The sequence below is a fragment of the Bos taurus genome, chromosome 18, assembly GCF_002263795.3.
Source record: "Bos taurus isolate L1 Dominette 01449 registration number 42190680 breed Hereford chromosome 18, ARS-UCD2.0, whole genome shotgun sequence".
Lineage (NCBI taxonomy): Eukaryota > Metazoa > Chordata > Mammalia > Artiodactyla > Bovidae > Bos > Bos taurus.
This window is the reverse complement of record NC_037345.1, coordinates 43457234-43475002: the sequence shown is the minus strand read 5'-3', so window position 1 is coordinate 43475002 and position 17769 is coordinate 43457234. Positions and strand designations below refer to the sequence as shown.

Below are 17769 nucleotides of genomic sequence, written 5' to 3'. Positions count from 1 at the left end.
CCGCCAAGGCCCTCGGTGGAGCAGCCAACCCCCCAGCGTCCCGGACTGGGCCCTGGGGGATCCTGCGCTCCCCCCGCGCCCTCGAAAAGTGGCGTCGGGTCTGGTCACTGTCCCCGAGGCATGCGCTCAGGAGCCTCAGTTACACCCACGCGCTGCATTTACGCCCACGGTTCCAGAAAAGAGGCTGAATCCCCAACCTGGGTCTCGCTGCGAGACGCCCCTCCGCCCCTGGGCTGAGGCTGCAACCGAGCCCAGATTAAGCCCCTGAGGCTGGGAGGGGGACAAGTGAAGAGCCTAGGGGCTTGAGCTCGAAGCTCCGCCAGCTTCGCCAAGGGCTAGTGCTGCGCGCTGCCAGTCCGGAGTCGGGGCGGGGCCGGGGGCGTGGTTTCCACGGGCCGCGCCAGGTCTGGAGGGCTCCAGGCCAGGCCTCAGGCGGGGCTGGAGGTGGGGGTGGCCGCGAAGGCGGGACCGGGGCGGAGCTGGGCGCCTTCGGGGACCAGCGCGCTGCTGAGCTTCAGTCAGTTCTGCGCTCCTGTGCCGCCAGTATGACTGACACGCTGCTGCCCGCGGCCCCCCAGCCGCTGGAGAAAGAGGGCAACTGCTACTTTCGGAAGGTGGGCGGCTGTGAGCGGGTGGGGAGTCCGCGAGCTCCAGATCTTTTTCCTTCCAGGCTGTGGAAGGGGCTGCAGAGCGCGAGGCCGGGGTGGAGCAGGCCGGAAGGGGGAGGGGGCGCACTGGCCTGGGGCGCTCTCGGAGGAGGCTCGCGGTGAGGGGTGCGGCGGCGGTGCACCCGGCGGCCAAGAGCAGGTGACTTCCGGGGCTGGGAGTAGGGGGACGTCCGGGCCGCCCCGCGCAGGTGCCGGCGGAGGACTGGGCCAGGAGGGGCTCTCGGAGTCGCCCCCGCCGGCCGTCCCGCGCGCTTGGGGAAGGGACGGTTCCTCGAGCGCTGGCACCGTTGGCGTCGCGGCGCGTGGCGACGCGAGCCCAGCTTCCACCCGAGCGCTTGGCCGTGGCGCGTGGAAGGGGAGCCGCTCAGGAGGGTTGGCGTCCCCTCTTTGCCTCCAGAATGCTTCCAGTGTAAGCCTCTTGGACTTTTTAGTGGGCGGGAGGGGATTCGGGCTTCTCCTCTGCGCGTGGCAGACCTGAGGGCAGCGGTCTCCCACCCTTTCCACTTTACGCTAAAGCGGATTTACCCGATTGCTGTGGAGACCTGCGGCGAGTGCGGCTCCTCGGGAGCTTGGTGGCCTCTCTCCCTGAACTTAACAGTTCGTAGCTCAGCCCCTCAAAAGAGGCCCAACCCACGAAGTGGGATCGCTGGGATGCCGGCAGGTGGCACGGCCTGGACTACAAAGATGTTTTTGAATCCGAAGTCACGGGGACACCTTCCATCATTCCTTGTCTGTCCCAGCGAGTCTAAAAATAGCCTTTGGGGCTTGGCCAGGCGGGACTGGGTGGGTTGAGAAGTTGTGTTTTTTTTTAATAACTTCTATGACCCAAGGCAAAGGGCGTAATTATAAACAGGGCAGTCAAACTGTTTCCCATAGAACAATCAATTCTTAATTGTTCCAAGCCTAATGATCGAGCCAGTGAAAACGCTCTGGGCGGCTTCCTCCTTCTCCCTTGACTCTGCCTCGGGGCATTTTTTGCTCTCTGGTGAGCAGCAGTGTCTCTCTGGGGATGGGCAGGAGAAGATTCTGGGGACCGGTGAAGACTGAGTTGGAAAAATTCTTTTTAGTTAAATTGCTTTTAGCATTAAAAAAAAAAAAGTAATTTTAAGGTGTATTTAAGTGAAAAGATGTCATCATGGAATTACAGGATTAAAACTTCTAATTATGTGTGGCATTTGGGACAGAAGATCCACAGGCAGTGGAGTTACTGAAGGAGGCCAGGCCAGGGAATCCTGAGATCTTAGCCCTAGGGCCTCAGACCCTGACTGCCACCCTACTCCCCTCCACACCCGCCCCCCCCCCCCCCCCCCCCACCCTAGAATTACAGTGTAGCCTCCAGCCAGTGGCTTCCCGCTTCTGAGACTTCATTTCCTCCCCAAATTGTTTGTCTTCTGAACAGGTGGATGTCTGGACCATCTGGGGGAAATGACAGAGGTTAGGGACAGAAGAGATGGTGAACACCTGCCAGTGTTATGTTCCTTGGTCTTCCAGAACAGGTTTTCCTGGGGAGGATATGTATAGGACAGGGTGGAAGGCCAGGGAGCTGTGAACGGATGCAAAGCTTGAGTGTTTTTCAGGTGAGGTTTCTCCAATGGTAGATAAGAGGATCATGGGTGCGAAATACAATGAATCACTGATTTGCAATTAGAAACATCTCTTCTGAAAATGAGACCTTGTAATGATCATTGTGTTACATCATACTAGTCCAAAGAATGTTCCTAGTACAAGGTTAATAAAAGGCATCGATTGGGAACCTTCCCTGAACAAATGCTCCTTGAACGGCAGGTAGACGTTCTGCAGGTGAAGGAGGGGAGGAAGAGCCTTTCAGGTAGAGGGAACACTGGTGAAGGCACTGGACTGTGAACACTTGTGAGTGAGCCCTCAGGGGTGTGGAGGTGTAACGGGGAACCAGGCCTTTCAGGGGTCACGCACCCTGGATGCAGGGAAAGGGAACCTGGGGACCTATCAAAGTGCTTCATTCAGGCCCAGACGTGTGAGATCTGTGTCACAGAAAGAGCACTTTGAAAGCTGAGAGATCAGTAGGTGAGCGGTGGGGGAGAGGCCAGGGTGGAGCCAGGCAGGGAATGTGGAGAGTTAATCCTCATTGTCTCTGTCCTACTCTGATAGGGACTACTGATGACTTTTCAGTAACTTAAAGTACTAGGTAAACACATCCTCACCACCTATCCTTTCCACCAGCTTGTACCCCTAAGTCAAACCTGGCATCCAGACTGGAGGCAGGGATCCCAGTGGGTGCTGTGGAATGAAGAGGGCTTGAGCAAAGGCAGTCAGCAGGGATCGGAAGAATGAATGGACCGGATATGGTGGGAAAGGTGCTGCTCAGCGGAGTCCAGAATGTCTGCCTTCAGTGTCTGGGGGGATGGTCGGGGGCCTCACTGAGCTGGGGTCACCAGCAAGCTGAGGTAGGGGCAGTGGACTTGAGGCCCCCAAGAGTTATCCGAGTAGTGGTCCTTGTGGGGAGTCCACTCAGTGGACCCAGCAGCCACGAGAGTACTTGGGCTGGAGTTGCAGCTTTGAGGTGCCCCAACGAGAAATGTGGTGGGATATTGTGAAAAAGGACCCAGTATAGAAGAGAATAATACCTTCACTTAAGGGACAGGCAGAGAGATGGTAAACAAGCCTAGAGGGTGACAGTGTCAAGGCAGCTCAGAGATCTTTCTAGTAGAGGGATGAGGGTGACAAGTCAGAAGAGCCCTGGAAAATCCTGGATGTAGTCCTTTAGGGGAGTGGCCCCAAACTGTTTTGGCACCAGGGACTGGTTTCGTGGAAGATAATTTTTCCACGGACAGGTCCGGGGGTGGGCGTGGGAGGGGGTCCAGGGGGCAGGGCATAGAGATGTTTTGGGGATGATTTCATTTATTGTGCACTTTATTTCTATTATTATTACATCAGCTTCACCTCAGATCATCAGGCATTAGTTCTCAGAGGTTGGGGACCCCCTGCTTTAGGGGGTTCTGGGTAAATGAGTAGGTGGAGAATTGGGGGCAAAAGTCAGTGTTGGGGGAGTACAGAGGGGGAAGAAGCGCAGACAAAATAGTTGCTGGAGGGGTATGGGAGAGAGAAGAAGGCACGTTTGTTTAGAATGAGGAGGGAGGTCTAGAGACTTTTGAAAGCTGAGAGTAAAGACATTGGGATGGGGTGAGGGAGAGAAAGACAATAGCTGTGGGAGGTCCCAGCAGGTGAGGACTGGAAACAGCTGGGACACATACTGAGTGGATGAGTCAACTGGGGGCAGGGAGTGAGGCCCCTGAGACTGGGGTGTTCAGGGCAGGCCCCCCGGTCCTGACTTTGGGGATTTTATGCACACTTACCGGGTCAAATTAGTTTCCAGTCAAGTCAGACTTCTTCATTCATATTCTGTTTATCCTACCTTCCCTCTCTTCCCTCCTTTTTTTTTTTTTTAAATTTTTATGGAACTCCCCTGGTGGTCCAGTAGTTAAGACTCTGTGCTTCCAACACAGGGAGTATGGGTTCGATCCCTGGTTGGGGGATGAATATCCTATATGCCTTGTGGCACAGCCAAAATTAAAAAATAAAAATCATTTGTTTATTTGGCTGCACCATTTCTTAGTTGTTTTATATGGAATCTAGTTCCCTGACCAGGGATCCAGCCTGGACCCCCGGCACTGGGGGCCCGGGGTCTTAGCCACTGGACCACCAGGGAAGTCCCTGTACTTTTCTTGAACGTGCCATTCTATTCTGTTCATTCAAAAAGCATTTATTGTGTGGCAGCAAGCTGTGAGCCTGATGGCTCTCAGGTTTTGGGGTACACTTGACCCTGACTCATTGTGGCTCCTGTGGAAGTTCATGAGTGAGTGAAAGTCGCTCAGTCGTGTCCGACTCTTTGCGACCCCATGGACTATGTAGTCCATGGAATTCTCCAGGCCAGAATACTGGAGTGGGTAGCCTTTCCTTTTGGGGGCCTCATTTCCTGGGATAGCTCAGGCCATGTCTGACTAGACAATTAGCCTCTTTTGCTATAGTTCAGAGAGCAGGAAGTGGGGGGTGGGAGTACATGGTCCATATTCAGAGCTGAATTGTGTAACGTGTACACAAAATGAAGATTAATTGCCTGAAAGTCCTCTCTGCCTGCTGGTCCTAGACCCTGAATGTATGAGACAGTCCTGGCAGAGAGGGAGGCCCTCTGGCAAGTCAAGGTCTTCCTGGGGTTGTGCGGAATGTGGCTATACAAAGCTGAGGACACGGATTCAGTTTGGCCCCAGGTCAGACATGGACACCCCCAGCACAGACCCTGACCCCCTGGGTGAGCAACCTGGGTGGGTGGGTGGGTGGGTGGGAGTGTCTCTGAATTAAGAACATACAGAAAGTACTGAATACTTTCTGGATTGTCACATGTTACAGTATGTTTCTCTCTTTGGTTTCTCATTGTTTTTTTCTTTCTTTTTTTAAACTAATATGTTTAAATAGAGGTATAGTTCTATACAAATAATTAGTACATTACTTTCTTAAAAGAAGGACCCGTGGAAATGGAGTTTCTTTTTCCCAGACAGATCTCTATGCTCAGCCTAACGTGTCTTGGAAGAATGTGTGTTTTGGCCTGGAGTTAACGCAGAGTAATACACGTTACCAAGACACTGTATCCTGAGAGCTGGCCCTGTCTCTGGGGCTCTCTGAGGCCCGTAATCCTAAAACTCACAGGAAGATCTGTTCTTGGCCAAGAGAAAACCAGCTGGAGAAGAATCAAAGATGTTTCCCAAGGCTGTTGAAAAGACCTAAATGAAAGGGCTTAGCAGTATATGGAAGAAGAGAGTTGGTACAAAGTACAGCATTGTGAGACCTTATCTCTGCCTCTCCGTCCTCTGGGAACACTAATGGCCTGAAATGAATTTAGCTCCATTGTTTTTACCCAAGAGCTGGAGGAGAAGTTGTTTCTTATTCACAGAAGCCTCCATTCTGGACAGGGCTCCAGGGTTCATTGTGCCCTGGGTTATGGGCCCTGTTTACTCTGGATTTCCTTGAGGATCCAGCAGAGAAGGAAGGAGAATTTTTTTTTTTTTTGATCCAGTGGCTCCTCTTAGGTCTTCCTCTGCACCATTCATCTTAGTGAAGTATAATTTCCTGTTAGACACATGTATGCTTTATCTGTCCGCATCTGCGTAGGGGAACATGTGCTGGGGAGCCCAGGCTGGGTCATGGGGTTCATCTACTCCATCTTTACTGAAGGGTGATGATATCTCTCCAGGTGTTTGAACCTACCCTTGGAGCGTTTAATCCTTCCCCCAGTGGGGGTGGGGGAAGGAGGAGGTGTAAAGGTTTGTGATGCTATCTGCTCCCCACCCCCCACCCACCACCCCACCATGGTCTGAGCCAGATCCTAGAGGCCAGGCTGGATCCAGGCTGAATATGGCCTTAGTGAGGGTCTGACCAGCTTCACTGGTGCACACCAGCAGCCCAGGGGGCGTGGTTGACCAACATCTCCTCACCTTTCATTAAGGCCAGGAGGGGGTCCCCTGGCAGAAGCAGGATTTTAGGTGACTCAGAGGAGAGTCAGCACCATAAGCTGTAACACTGTAAATGTCTCTTGCTTCCTGGGGCTATTTGGACAGATTCCAAGCCGCCACCTGATGATACAGAGCATTGGCTTTAGCCTGATCACCACTTCCTCCTTTGGCCCAGGAGTCTCATGACGCAAAGGCTACCTTGGAGGTGGCCATAAAGGACAGCAGAACCGCAGGTGCAGTGCAGCTCAGCCAGACCCAGCATCAGACTGAGTGTCTGCAGAGCAGGCAGCAACGGTTGCCAGCCGGGCGCGAGCTCTCCTGCCTGCAGCACCAGGAACAGGAAGAGATGCAGGTCCCCCTGGCCTTGCTAGTCAGAAAATTTTTTTGCCTTAGAACATTCCGTTTCTGTTGGATTCTAAGAAGAGAAAAGGACAGGGGATCAAAAACTGCCACTTCAGAAGTAGTTTCTTTTTCTCCAGTATTACTGTATTAGAAACATAACAGGAATTCCCTGGTGATTCAGTGGTTAGAACTCTTTGCTTTCACTACTGAGAGGAGCCAGGTTAGATCCCTGGCCCTTGAACTAGGATCCTATATGGCAATGGACAAAAACAAGCAACAAAAAAAGCAACAAATTGTTTTGAAGAAAGGTAATTACAGGAGTGTACAAAATACGCACATACCAGCCCCGGTCTAGGTAAGAACTGTAAACTAATAATGAGTATATCCTGTGTGTGTGTTAGTCGCTCAGTCGTGTCTGACCTCATGGACTGTAGCCCGCCAGGCTTCTTTGGTCCATGAAATTCTCCAGGCAAGAATACTGACGTGGGTAGCCTTTCCCTTCTCCAGGCGATCTTTCCGACCCAGAGATCCAACCCATGTCTCCTGCATTTCAGGTAGATTCTTTACCATCTAAGCCATCAGGGAATACATCCTACCAGTTGAAATAAATGGGTCATTAGTTGGGTCTGAAAATATATTTGACTCACAGAAATTGTTGTGATCACGAATCTTTGTAGAGTGGCACACACTTTGTACCCACACAATAGGTGTCTATAGATTTGTAAAAGTGACTGAATAATCTCATTCAGGATTATAGCTACATTTCGGTTCATACTGTGGCCCCTAACCCCGTGCGGATGGATGGGGATGCTGGAGGGAGGCGCCCGGCAGAGATCGTGGAAGGGCAGGAGGCCTCTTTACAAGTGCCAAGTTCACGTTTTAATTTTTATGGACGTGGAAGAGGTAGATTCTGTTCATCCAAACTGCCCTGAATCTCCAGTGTGGTGAAAAGTTAAATTAGATGTATTTTTTGTGTATTGTAGGGTATCGCATGCTATTTCTGTGCTTGCTGGTTGTCAGTTTCTGGCTAACTTATAAACAAACAATTGTGCTTTCCAGAGCTTGGTGGTTGAGTGAGGGATTGCGTAATCCTAGGAAGGAGTGAGAAAGTGAGAAAGGCAGAGAAAATAACTTCACGCACTAGAGAGGCAGCCAAAAGCACCCCGTCTTCCATGCCCTGTGTGAGGGTCTCTAATCAGGAGACCCTGCATGGTCACCCTTCACTCAGTCTCACTCCTGACCTGGAAACCCCAAGTTCACACTGTGCCCTCAATTTGCTGAAAACATATCTGCATGTGTGAGTTTTATCTTTGGCTGTGTGGAAGAAGGGCCTCACTGGTTCTCTGGGGGTGGGGGGAGCCAGGTGCCAGGCACTGCCTAGAGCAAGTCCCCACCCTCCCTCCACCCCCGCCCCCCCAACTTTGGGGAGGAAAGATTCCTCCAGTGCCTCTGTGTCTGCCTTCCCAGTGACCTGGCCTGTCTGCCTTTTCATTGTCGGTGTCTGCATGTGTAGGTTGAATAGCCTTTCCTTTCTTCCAAATCCACTGCCTCTGGTGTTTGCCTAGGTCCTGCTCTTTTGTGTGTGTGTGTGTGTGTGTTTACTTTTTTCTTTTCTGAGGGGTGGGGGAGCCACGCCACACATTGTGCAGGATCTTAGTTCCCTGACCAGGAATCAAACCTATGTCCCCTGTAGTGGAAGTAGAGTCCTAACCACTGGACTGCAAGGAAGGCCCTAGATCCCACTCTTTTGTTTTGTTTGTTTGTTTGGTTTTGGTTATGCTGGGTCTTCTTTGCTGTGCGCAGGTTTTCTCTAGCTGCAGAGAATGGGGGCTACTCTTCGTTGCAGTGCAGTCTTCTCATTGTGGTAGCTTCTCTTGTTGCTGAGCACAGGTTTCAGTAGTTGTGACCCATGGGCTTTAGTTGCCCGCGGCATGTGGAATCTTCCTGGACCAGGGATTGAACTGGTGTCCTCTGCCTTGCTAGGCAGATTCCTTGCCACTATACCACTAGGGAAGTCCCCTAGATCCTGCTCTTAAATACTTGTTTCCCAGCCAAACAACGTGATTGTTCACAGAGGACATGTGCATGTATATTAACAAATAGAGTTTTTACTCTGGATGAACTTACTCTGGTTAGGACTTTTTCTTAGCTGCGGTTACCAGGAAATCTATTCCCAAATGGTTTAGGCAAATAACCACACTATGTATGGTTGTTGTCGTTCAGTCACTCAGTTGTGTCCAACTCTTTGCAACCCTGTGGACTGCAGCACACCAGGCTTCTATGTCCTTCACCATCTCTTGGAGTTTGCTCAAACTCATGTTCAGTGAGTCAGTGATGCCATCCAACCATCTCGTCCTCTGTCATCTCCTTCTCCTGCCTTCAATCTTTCCCAGTCTTTTCCAGTGAGTCGACTCTTCACATTAGGTGGCCAGAATGTTGGAGCTTCAGCTTCAGCATCTGTCCTTCCTATGAATATTCAGGGTTAATTTCCGTTAGGATTAATTTCCTTCTCTGCTAGCTCAGTTGGTAAAGAATCTGCCTGCAATGCAGGAGACCCTGGTTTGATCCCTGGGCTGGAAAGATCCCCTGGAGATGGGAATGGCTACCTGCTCCAGTATTCTGGCATGGAGAATTCCATAGACTGTATAGTCCATGGGGTCACAAAGAGTCGGACATGACTGAGCGACTTTCACTTTCACTTTCCTTTAGGACTGATTGGTTTGATCTGGTATGGTACATTCTTACAATGGAATTCTACTCAGCAATTAAAAGGAGCAAACCACTCATAAGTACAATATGGATGAATCCCAAAGCAATCTATTGAGCAAAATAAGTCAGACACAAAAGAATATATACTATATAATTCCACTTATACAAAGTTCTAAAACATGCAAAAGTCTAGGATGATAGAAACCAGAGTCTTGGTTGCCTTGGGGATGACAAGAATTGTCTATATTCTGATTCGAATAGTGGTTACACAAGTGTGTGTGTGTGTGTGTGTGTGTGTGTGTGTGTAGATATATATATATACACATATGTATATGTATATATGTATGTATATGTGTGTGTGTGTGTATTTTTGTCCAAACTCATTGAGCTATGTACTTTAAAATCTGTGTATTTTATTATGTGTAAATTGTACCTCAACTTTTATTATTTTTAATTTTATTTATTTTGGCTATGTTAGGCTTTTCTCTATTAGAGTGAGTGGGGACTACTCTCTGGTTGCAGCGTGCAGGCTTCTTATTGTGGTGGCTTGTCTTGTTGGGGAGCACAGGCTCTAGAATGCAGGCTTGGTAATTGGGGTGCACAGGCTTAGTTGCTCTGTGGCATGTGGAATCTTCCCGGATCAGGGATCAAACCCATGTCTTCTGCATTGTCGGGTGGATTCTTTACCACTGAGCCACCAGGAAAGCCCTCACTTTTTAAAAAATGGTGTAGGCAAGAAAGGGAATGCATTTGACTCCTGGAACTAAGAAGTCCTGAGGAATGGCTTCAGGCCAGGCCTGATCTAGGGCTCAAAAGCCACCCAAGACTCAATTTCTCAGTTCTGCTCCCCCAGGTTAGCTCCGTTTTGGGGAAGACACTCCCCAGCTCTGGTAACGTGGCTGCAGCTGCCCAGTCTCAGCATCTTCCTAGATTCAGGGCTGATGGGGGAAAAGGAAGGCCCCTCCCTGGTGGGCTCTGGTTATCCTATGTCAAGTGCTCAGTTTGAATCAGACCCGAGGTGAGTTTGGTTTTCCAGTTGGCCAGGCATGAGACAGATGTCCTTCCCCTTGGAAAGGAGGTGTAGGCGCATGAGTTTACCAGCTTGACTATTATGGGCTACAAGGTGGGAGAGTGGGAATTGGGTCACTGTGGCCAAAGGGTGTGTGTGCGTGATGTTAGGCAGCCCTCAGCCGGGAACCATGAGAGGGAAGCCTGGGAATTGGTAGGTGAGCTGTCCCCAGATCCCCACACATTCCTGCTGCTCAGGCTCAACTCAAGAGTGGCAGAAAGGACGTGGGCTTAAAGTCTCTCTCCCATCCTTACTGTGTCCAGCATGGTTTTTTAAAAAATATTTATTTCATGCAAACTCTTGGTTGGGGCAGGTGGGATCTAGTTCCCTGATCAGAGATCAAACCCACGTCCTCTGCATTGGGAGCATGAAGTCTTAACTAACCCCTGGACCACCAGGGAAGTCCCCTGCCTTTAACATCTTGAGTAGCTCACTCACTTTCCAAGCTTTAGAATTGTGGGGTCCAAGATGCTGTACCAGAGCCCACGTGGGCTGTCCAACGTATGGGAGACCCCAGTAAGCTAGTGAGAAAGCTGAACTTTCACTCCATACTTGGTTTTCTCAGGTGTGGGCAGTTGGACTATCCTTCCGTGTGTTGAGACGAACGCCCTTGCCCAAGCCTTAGTCCAGTCAGGAAACTGACAGACTCTGTATAGTGGACAGACTCAGGTTCACTGAGTCTTATAGACAGTGATCCTAGAGGCCAGGGCAGTTCATTTGCTCCCCCCACCCCGTCTTCAGTTCCCAGGCCAGGCCAGTCTGACAGGTGCTGCCTAGGTCCTGGGCACAAGCCCGCAGTCCAGTTTGGAGCAGTGCTTCCTCCTGTTGGGATCCAATGAAGAACTGAGGCGTGACTGTGGGTCCCCACTAGCAGAGAGCGCCTGTGGCAGCGGCCGGTAGACAGCAAGCAGCCTCTGTGATTCCAGGGCGTCTTTCTGACAGTCTCAACCCAGATTCATCTCTCAGGGCTCTGGGTAGTTTCCAAATAGCCCTGTGGGCGTGTCTGGTGTTTCCACCAGGCCCAGCATTCCTACCTGTCAGTAAGAAGTAATGTGATTTGGGGTCCAGTCACTCAATCAGATCTAATCCTAAGCATTCCTATGTCTTATCTGGAAACTTGACCCCACATCTGTGGGCTGGTTAGGGCGTAGCCATTCCAGGCCTGCCAGACCCTGGGTGAGGTATGGGAGCAGGAAAAAGTTCTTATCCTTGAGCTGGAATGGCTGCTTATCAGCTCTGGGAATGTCCATAAAGGAATTAGTTATTAAGGCTTCTCTGTAAAATAGAACACAGCCTTGGTGAACCATGTAATTTTAAGTCAGATCAAGCCACCCCTTCATAGTAATTTTGGGAAATAGAAACGAAAGAGGCCTGCAATTATTTTAGCCCTGTAATATTGTTAGCTTAATATTAAAGACATTTTCATCTTAGGTCTGATTTTCTGACTTTTACTTTCAATCAGGGGTCATTTAATGGTGTGAAAGATGTTAATTTTAAGACTATTCCAAGTCAGATTGTGACTGTGTAATTTGAATTTGGGAAGCTGCGTGGGGGGCAGGTGGGGGTGGCCACCTGCTACCTTGTTGTCATCTAGTTGTTGAGTCGTGTCCAACTCTTTGCGACCCCATGGACTGTAGCTCCCTAGGCTCTTCTGTCAGTGGGATTTCCCAAGCAAGAATACTGGAGTGGGTTGCCATTTCCTTCTCCAGGGGATCTTCCCAACCCAGGAATTGAACCTGCGTCTCTTGCACTGGCAGGCAGATTCTTTACCACTGTGCCACCTGCTGTGATGGGAGAATGAGAAATCTTTGTGGAAGGAGACATGTAACAACTCCTTTCTGACTCAGTAGTCCAAAGGTGGCTAATATGGGAATCCCTGAGAAGCCTGGGGCTGCAGATAACCCATTTCTTCCTTCTTGGGGTCAAGGCCATGGGTGTGGCTTGGGCAGAGGTGTGGGAGGCTAGGTATGTGCAGGGCTGCAGTGACAGTGACCAAGCGGTGACGCAGAGAGAAAGGGCAGTCATCTCGCCAAATACTGCCCACCAGCCACTCCCAGGGTGTGAGCATAAGCCCTGTCAGTGGGCAGAGCTCAAAGATATGCTTTAGAAAGAACCTTCACTTAGATCTCTGGGCTTCTATTATTACCTGCTGGAGTGGGAAGAACACTATTAGATTAAAAGGAAACTTTTTGAATCACTTTGCTGTACACCTGAAACTAACACTATATAGTAAATCAACTATAATTTACCAAACAAAAGGGGGGAATTCCTTGGCAGTCCAGTGTTGAGGATGTGGCTTCTCACTGGGGTGGCCCAGGTTTGATCCCTGATGGGGAACTATGAGCCCAAAAGCTGCTCAGACCAAAAAAAAAAAGGAAACTTTTTTTTTCTGATATTAAACTTTTCACAGTGAAACATTGATTATAATCTAGGGACTTTCCTGTTGGTCCAATGGTTCAGACTCTGTGCTCCCAATACAGGAGGCATGGGTTGGATCCCTGGTCAGGGAACTAAGATCCTGCATGCTGCACAGTGAGGCCAAGAAAGAGAGAGCAACTGGAGGCTGGATTTGGCACATGGATCTTAAAAAAAAGGGGGAAACTTTTTTCCTGATATTGAACTTTGCACAGTGAAACATTGATTGTGAACTAAATACCCCAGGAAATAATGGACAGAGAACACAGACAATTCTCCAGAAAAAAAAAATTTAACTGATCAATAATATAAGAAAAAAGTTGTTTACCTTCACTAATAACAAATGCAAATTGGGAGAATAGGATACCTATTTTTCATATATCAATTTGGCAAAGATTAACGATACATATCAACTCAACAATAAAAGACAACTTGGTTTAAAAATAGGCAAGAAACCTGAATTGCTCTTTCTCCAAAGATATACAAATGGCCAATGAGCATATGAAAAGATGTTCAGCATCGTTACCCATTAGGGAAGTGCAAAGCAAAACCACAGGGAGATACCACACATCCTAGGTTGGCTATAATAAAAAAGTGAAACAAGATCAGGAAAAAGTATTGAGGAGGATAAGGGTAAATTGGAGTCCTCATCTACTGCTGGTGGGAATGTAAGATATTGTAGCCACTTTGGAAAAGAGTTTGACCTCAAATGGTTAAACGTAGAATTAACCATATGATGTATGACTATGGCATAGGAGAATTAACCATGTGACATAAGAGAAGGGAGTGACAGAGGATGAGATGGTTCAGTAGCATCACCGACTCAATGGACATGACTTTGAGCAAACTCCAGGAGATAGTGAAGGACAGGGAAGCCTGGCGTGCCGCAGTCCGTGGAGTTGCAAAGAGTCGGGCATGACTTAGAGACTGAACAGCAACAACCACCATATGACACAATAGTTCCACTCTTAGATCTATAGCCGAGAGCAAGAAAGACATTCATTCACATAGAAACTTACACGGAAGTAAGCAGCCCTATTCATAAGAGCCCAATGTCCTTTAACTGATGAATGGATAATGAATGTGCATATCGACAGGAGTGTTAGGGACAAAAAGAAGGGAAGTACTGATACATGCTGCACTGTGGATAAACCTTAAGCTAAGTGAAAGAAGCCCGTCGCAACAGACATTCCATTATATGGAATGTCCAGGTTAAGCAAGTCTGTACAGATAGAAAGTAGGTTCGTGGTTGCCTCAGGCTAGTGGGGAACCTTCAGTTGTGGCATGTGACATCTAGTTCCTCAGCCAGGGACTGAACTCATGCCCCTTGCAGGAGAAGCCTGGAGTCCCAAATGCTGGACTGCCAGGGAAGTCCTGAGTCTTAATGTTCTGAGAGGCCAACGCTGGCCATGGCATTGCATACATGCTGTTCCTGGGGGGAGGAGTGTGCTTTGTATGATCCTTCATACATAAGGAGGCCTGCACATGGATTCCTCTCAACTCTCTTTTTCCCAGTGATCTGGCTATGTGTTCTTATTGAACCTCTGTCATAAATGTCAGCTGTGAGTGCAACTGTATGTTGAGTCCTGCGAAACTCCAGTCATGTGGCTGGTCTGGAGCACTCCTGACACAGCCACTAGTGTGGAAAGTAACAATATGCATATAAAATAGGTGGGCAGGGGCTTTCCCGGTGGTCCAGTGGTTAAGATTCCATGGTCCCCATGCAGGGGGCCAGGGTTCAATCCCTGGTCAGGGAACTTGATCCCTCATGCCGAAACTACGAGTTCGAATGCTACAACTAAAGGTCCCACATGGTGCAATGAAGGTCAAAGATCCTGCATGCCGCAGAGAAGACTTGGTACAGCCAAATAAATAAATAAACATTAAAAAAAAATCTTAACTTCTTAAAAAAAATTGAGTAGGAAAGAAATTCCTACTCCAAAGTCAGTTCACAGTGCCTGTTTTGGCATTGTGTTATGGTGAATGACTTTTATTTTCTTTTTTACACGTTTTGGCATTTCATATATTTTCCATGTTTATGTTACTTTTATTTTCAGAAAAGATGAGTATTAAAAAAATTTTTTTTCTGTTGTGTTTGACATTTGTCATCATTTTTAGAGTGGCTGACCTTTAAAGGGGCTTCTCTTGTTTTCTTTCCCTTAGGGTTGCAATCCCCTTGCACAGACTGGCCGGAGCAAACTACAGAATCAGAGGGCTGCCTTGAACCAGCAGATCTTGAAAGCCATGCGGATGAGAACAGGAGCTGAGAACCTTCTGAAGTAAGTGTCTGCTGGCTCCGCCACCTCCACTGGGAGCCCGGCCTCTCCTAAGGCCTCTCCATCTATTTCCTAAACTCCCCGACCTGCCAGACTTCCTCTCAGCTCTTGATTTTAGCTTTGAGCCTCCTCCTTATTTCTGGCACCTGGAACAGGCCCTGTCTCACCTAGAGGTTGGTTGTGTCAAAGACGTGTATTTTACGCAGCCTGTCTGTGTGGTGGGGGTGGGAGGACAATGGGGGGAGGTCCAGTTATCCTATGCTTGTTTGTTTTTCCCACTTTCTTAGGACCCGTCTGTTTTCTTATGCCTGATCTACAGTCACTTCTTGCTGAATATTTGTTGAATGTATAAAGAAAAGGCAGAGAGAAAGAAAGGAATAGGAACCTTTCTGTTGCCAGCATTCATCTCTATAACGAGAGGGGCCTCCTAGGCCTGGGGCTCTTGGGACACTCATTATTATGCTCTGGTGGTAACATAGTTAACTTCTCAAGCATAGAACTCAGTGAAGCCTTACCTGTAGACTTTCTTCTGCAGAGTTCTGGGGGTAGCTCTTGCCAACCCCATGCCACCTTGTGCACTGTGTACGAGAGGCAGGCACTGTGTGTGCTACCAGCTTACTCAGACAGATGCCTCCTAGAGCCCCAGAAAGAGATGGGGAGTGTTTGCTGGGACCTGGAACCTGGAAAGCTGGCAGGATATGGCTAATGGCTGTTTTCAGTGAGTGAAGTTCACTCTTGGAGGCCTTAAGGAGCCCAGGATGCTTGGAGGCTGCTGGGCAAAGCCAGATACATCAAACCAGGTGTTGGTAAAAAAGCTACAAGACTCATGGTCACAAATATGTTTGAGGAGTATGGTCCATTCTTCCTTATGGGCCGCTTACCCGAGCACTCAGTGAAGAGAGGTGGAGGGTTTCTCACCATCAACTTGGAGTAAATTCATTAAAAAAACTTTTTTTTCAATTTTATTGCAATTGAATTGCTATACAATGTTGTGTTAATTTCTGCTGTACAGAAAAGTGAATCAACCATACATATACACATATCCCCGCTTTTTGGAGTGTCCTTCCCATTTGGGTCACTGCAGAACATTGAGTAGCCTTCTCTGTGTTATATAACCTATACAGTAGGTTGTTATTAATTATCTCTTTTATATATAGTATCAGTAGTGTATATAGGTCAATCCCAATATCCCATCTCATCCCACCCTCCTCCTTAAATTCATTTCTGAATCAATCTGTTCCTTAGGAAAGATCTCTGAGGTATGAAGTAGGAGAAAAGAAAAACGCAGGACAGCATGCCCTGCGTATACATTTTAAGGGATGAAGAAAACGCTGTTAGGGGCTCTTGGGAGCTAGGCAGTGTAGAGGTGACTCCTACTTGTCACATTATACTTTCAGTGTTTGAATGTCCTTTTCCAAAGTGTATGGATTACGTTTATGCATTTTTATTCTGAGATATCCAGAAGAATTGTGAGAGGCCCAGAAGAATAACGTAAGTGACCCACTGCCCCTGGGTCAGAACGACAGTGCTGACCTGTGCTGGTTTCGTGACTCATGGACTAGCAGACAATGCAAGTCCCGGCTGGCCAAGTGTCTGGAACCTCTTCTCCAGCTACTTCCGCAACAGGACGGAAGGGAGATTGTTCCTGGAGGAGACTGGGGAAAATGCTGTAACATGTCAGCTTTTGAAATATCTGACCATGTCCCTGTCCCCAGAGAAGTCTGGACCTGGGAGTTGTCAGGTCCACTATGCAGCGGACCTCATCGGCCAGGGCAGCTCAAGAGAGCCCCCCGATTTTGGGAGGACTTACCGTGTGCTGAGCTTGACATGCTGAGGGCCCCACTGGTGTGTTTTGTAGCCTTGGGTTTTGGGTGACACCTTGCCAGGCCAGCAGTGTGGTTGAGGGGGGTGCGTGGGGAGCCCTGACTCTGTGCCTGTCTGTTCACCCAACGAATGGATTTGTTGAGCACCTGCTAAGTGGCAGGCAGTGCCTGAAATGCGAAGGGATAAGGCTGTGAGCAATTCAGACAAGGCCCTGCTTTCCTGATGCTTAATCTCTCTTGGGGGAAGCTTAATACACAAGCAAACAAATCCGCTCACGTCAGGAGGTGATGTTTTCCAGGGCGCCAATGAGAGGGAAGTGTGACAGAGGCTGACACAGCGTGGTGTGGCCTTGGAGACCGAACGTGGTCAGGGAGGCCCTTTTTGGCCAGGGCACTTGGCGTTGCTAAGGTGGGGACTAGGGTGGTTTTGTCTGTCTTGCTCTGTGAATGACACCAGCAAACAGCCTCTCTGAGGCTCGTTGTCAAGTCCGGTGTTGAGCTGGCAGGGGTGGGGGTGGGGTGCAGGTGGTTAATGATTCTTACAGTGACCTAAAAGTTCAAAGTGCTCCTCTCTGGAGAATGTTGTTGGAGGAAACCCTAAAGGTATTTATTAATCTGACTTAACCGGCACCAACCGTTTCCCAAAAACAAATAGGGTGTTTAGCCAAGCGCAGCTCTGGCCCGTGGGTGTCCCTGGCTGGCCAATTAGGGGGCTGTCCCTGCCAGCAAAGGGTAGTCAGAAAGTGGGCCCTGCTGTCCTGTCTGTCTGTCTGTTTTCAGGTTTCCAAATGCCCTGCCACAGCCTCCCGATGAAGGTAGAGCAGATGGAATGTTTGGGGGAGGTTGTGTTTGGGAAACTGACCCTCAAATGCAGAAACGGGAGGGACCCGGTCCTTATGGGCATCAGTAAGGGACCTTTGAGGCTGGGCGGGTGTTGTGAGGAGCCAGGTTTTGTAGGCTGCGAGCAATTCAGGTGAGACCCTG

At 49.1% G+C, this 17769-nt stretch overlaps 1 protein-coding gene across 2 annotated transcripts in view; it reads left to right on the top strand.

Annotated features, from left to right (window-relative positions):
- Positions 1–527: 527 nt before the first annotated feature.
- Positions 528–17769, top strand: part of RHPN2 (rhophilin Rho GTPase binding protein 2) — a 70404-nt gene continuing 53162 nt past the window's right edge. Inside the window, 2 exon segments of one of the 2 annotated variants that reach the window (NM_001083470.1) lie at positions 528–614; positions 14850–14965. In NM_001083470.1, the coding sequence (NP_001076939.1) occupies positions 546–614; positions 14850–14965 (185 nt within the window). In that variant the 5' untranslated portion in view covers positions 528–545. 2 annotated transcript variants of the gene reach the window in all.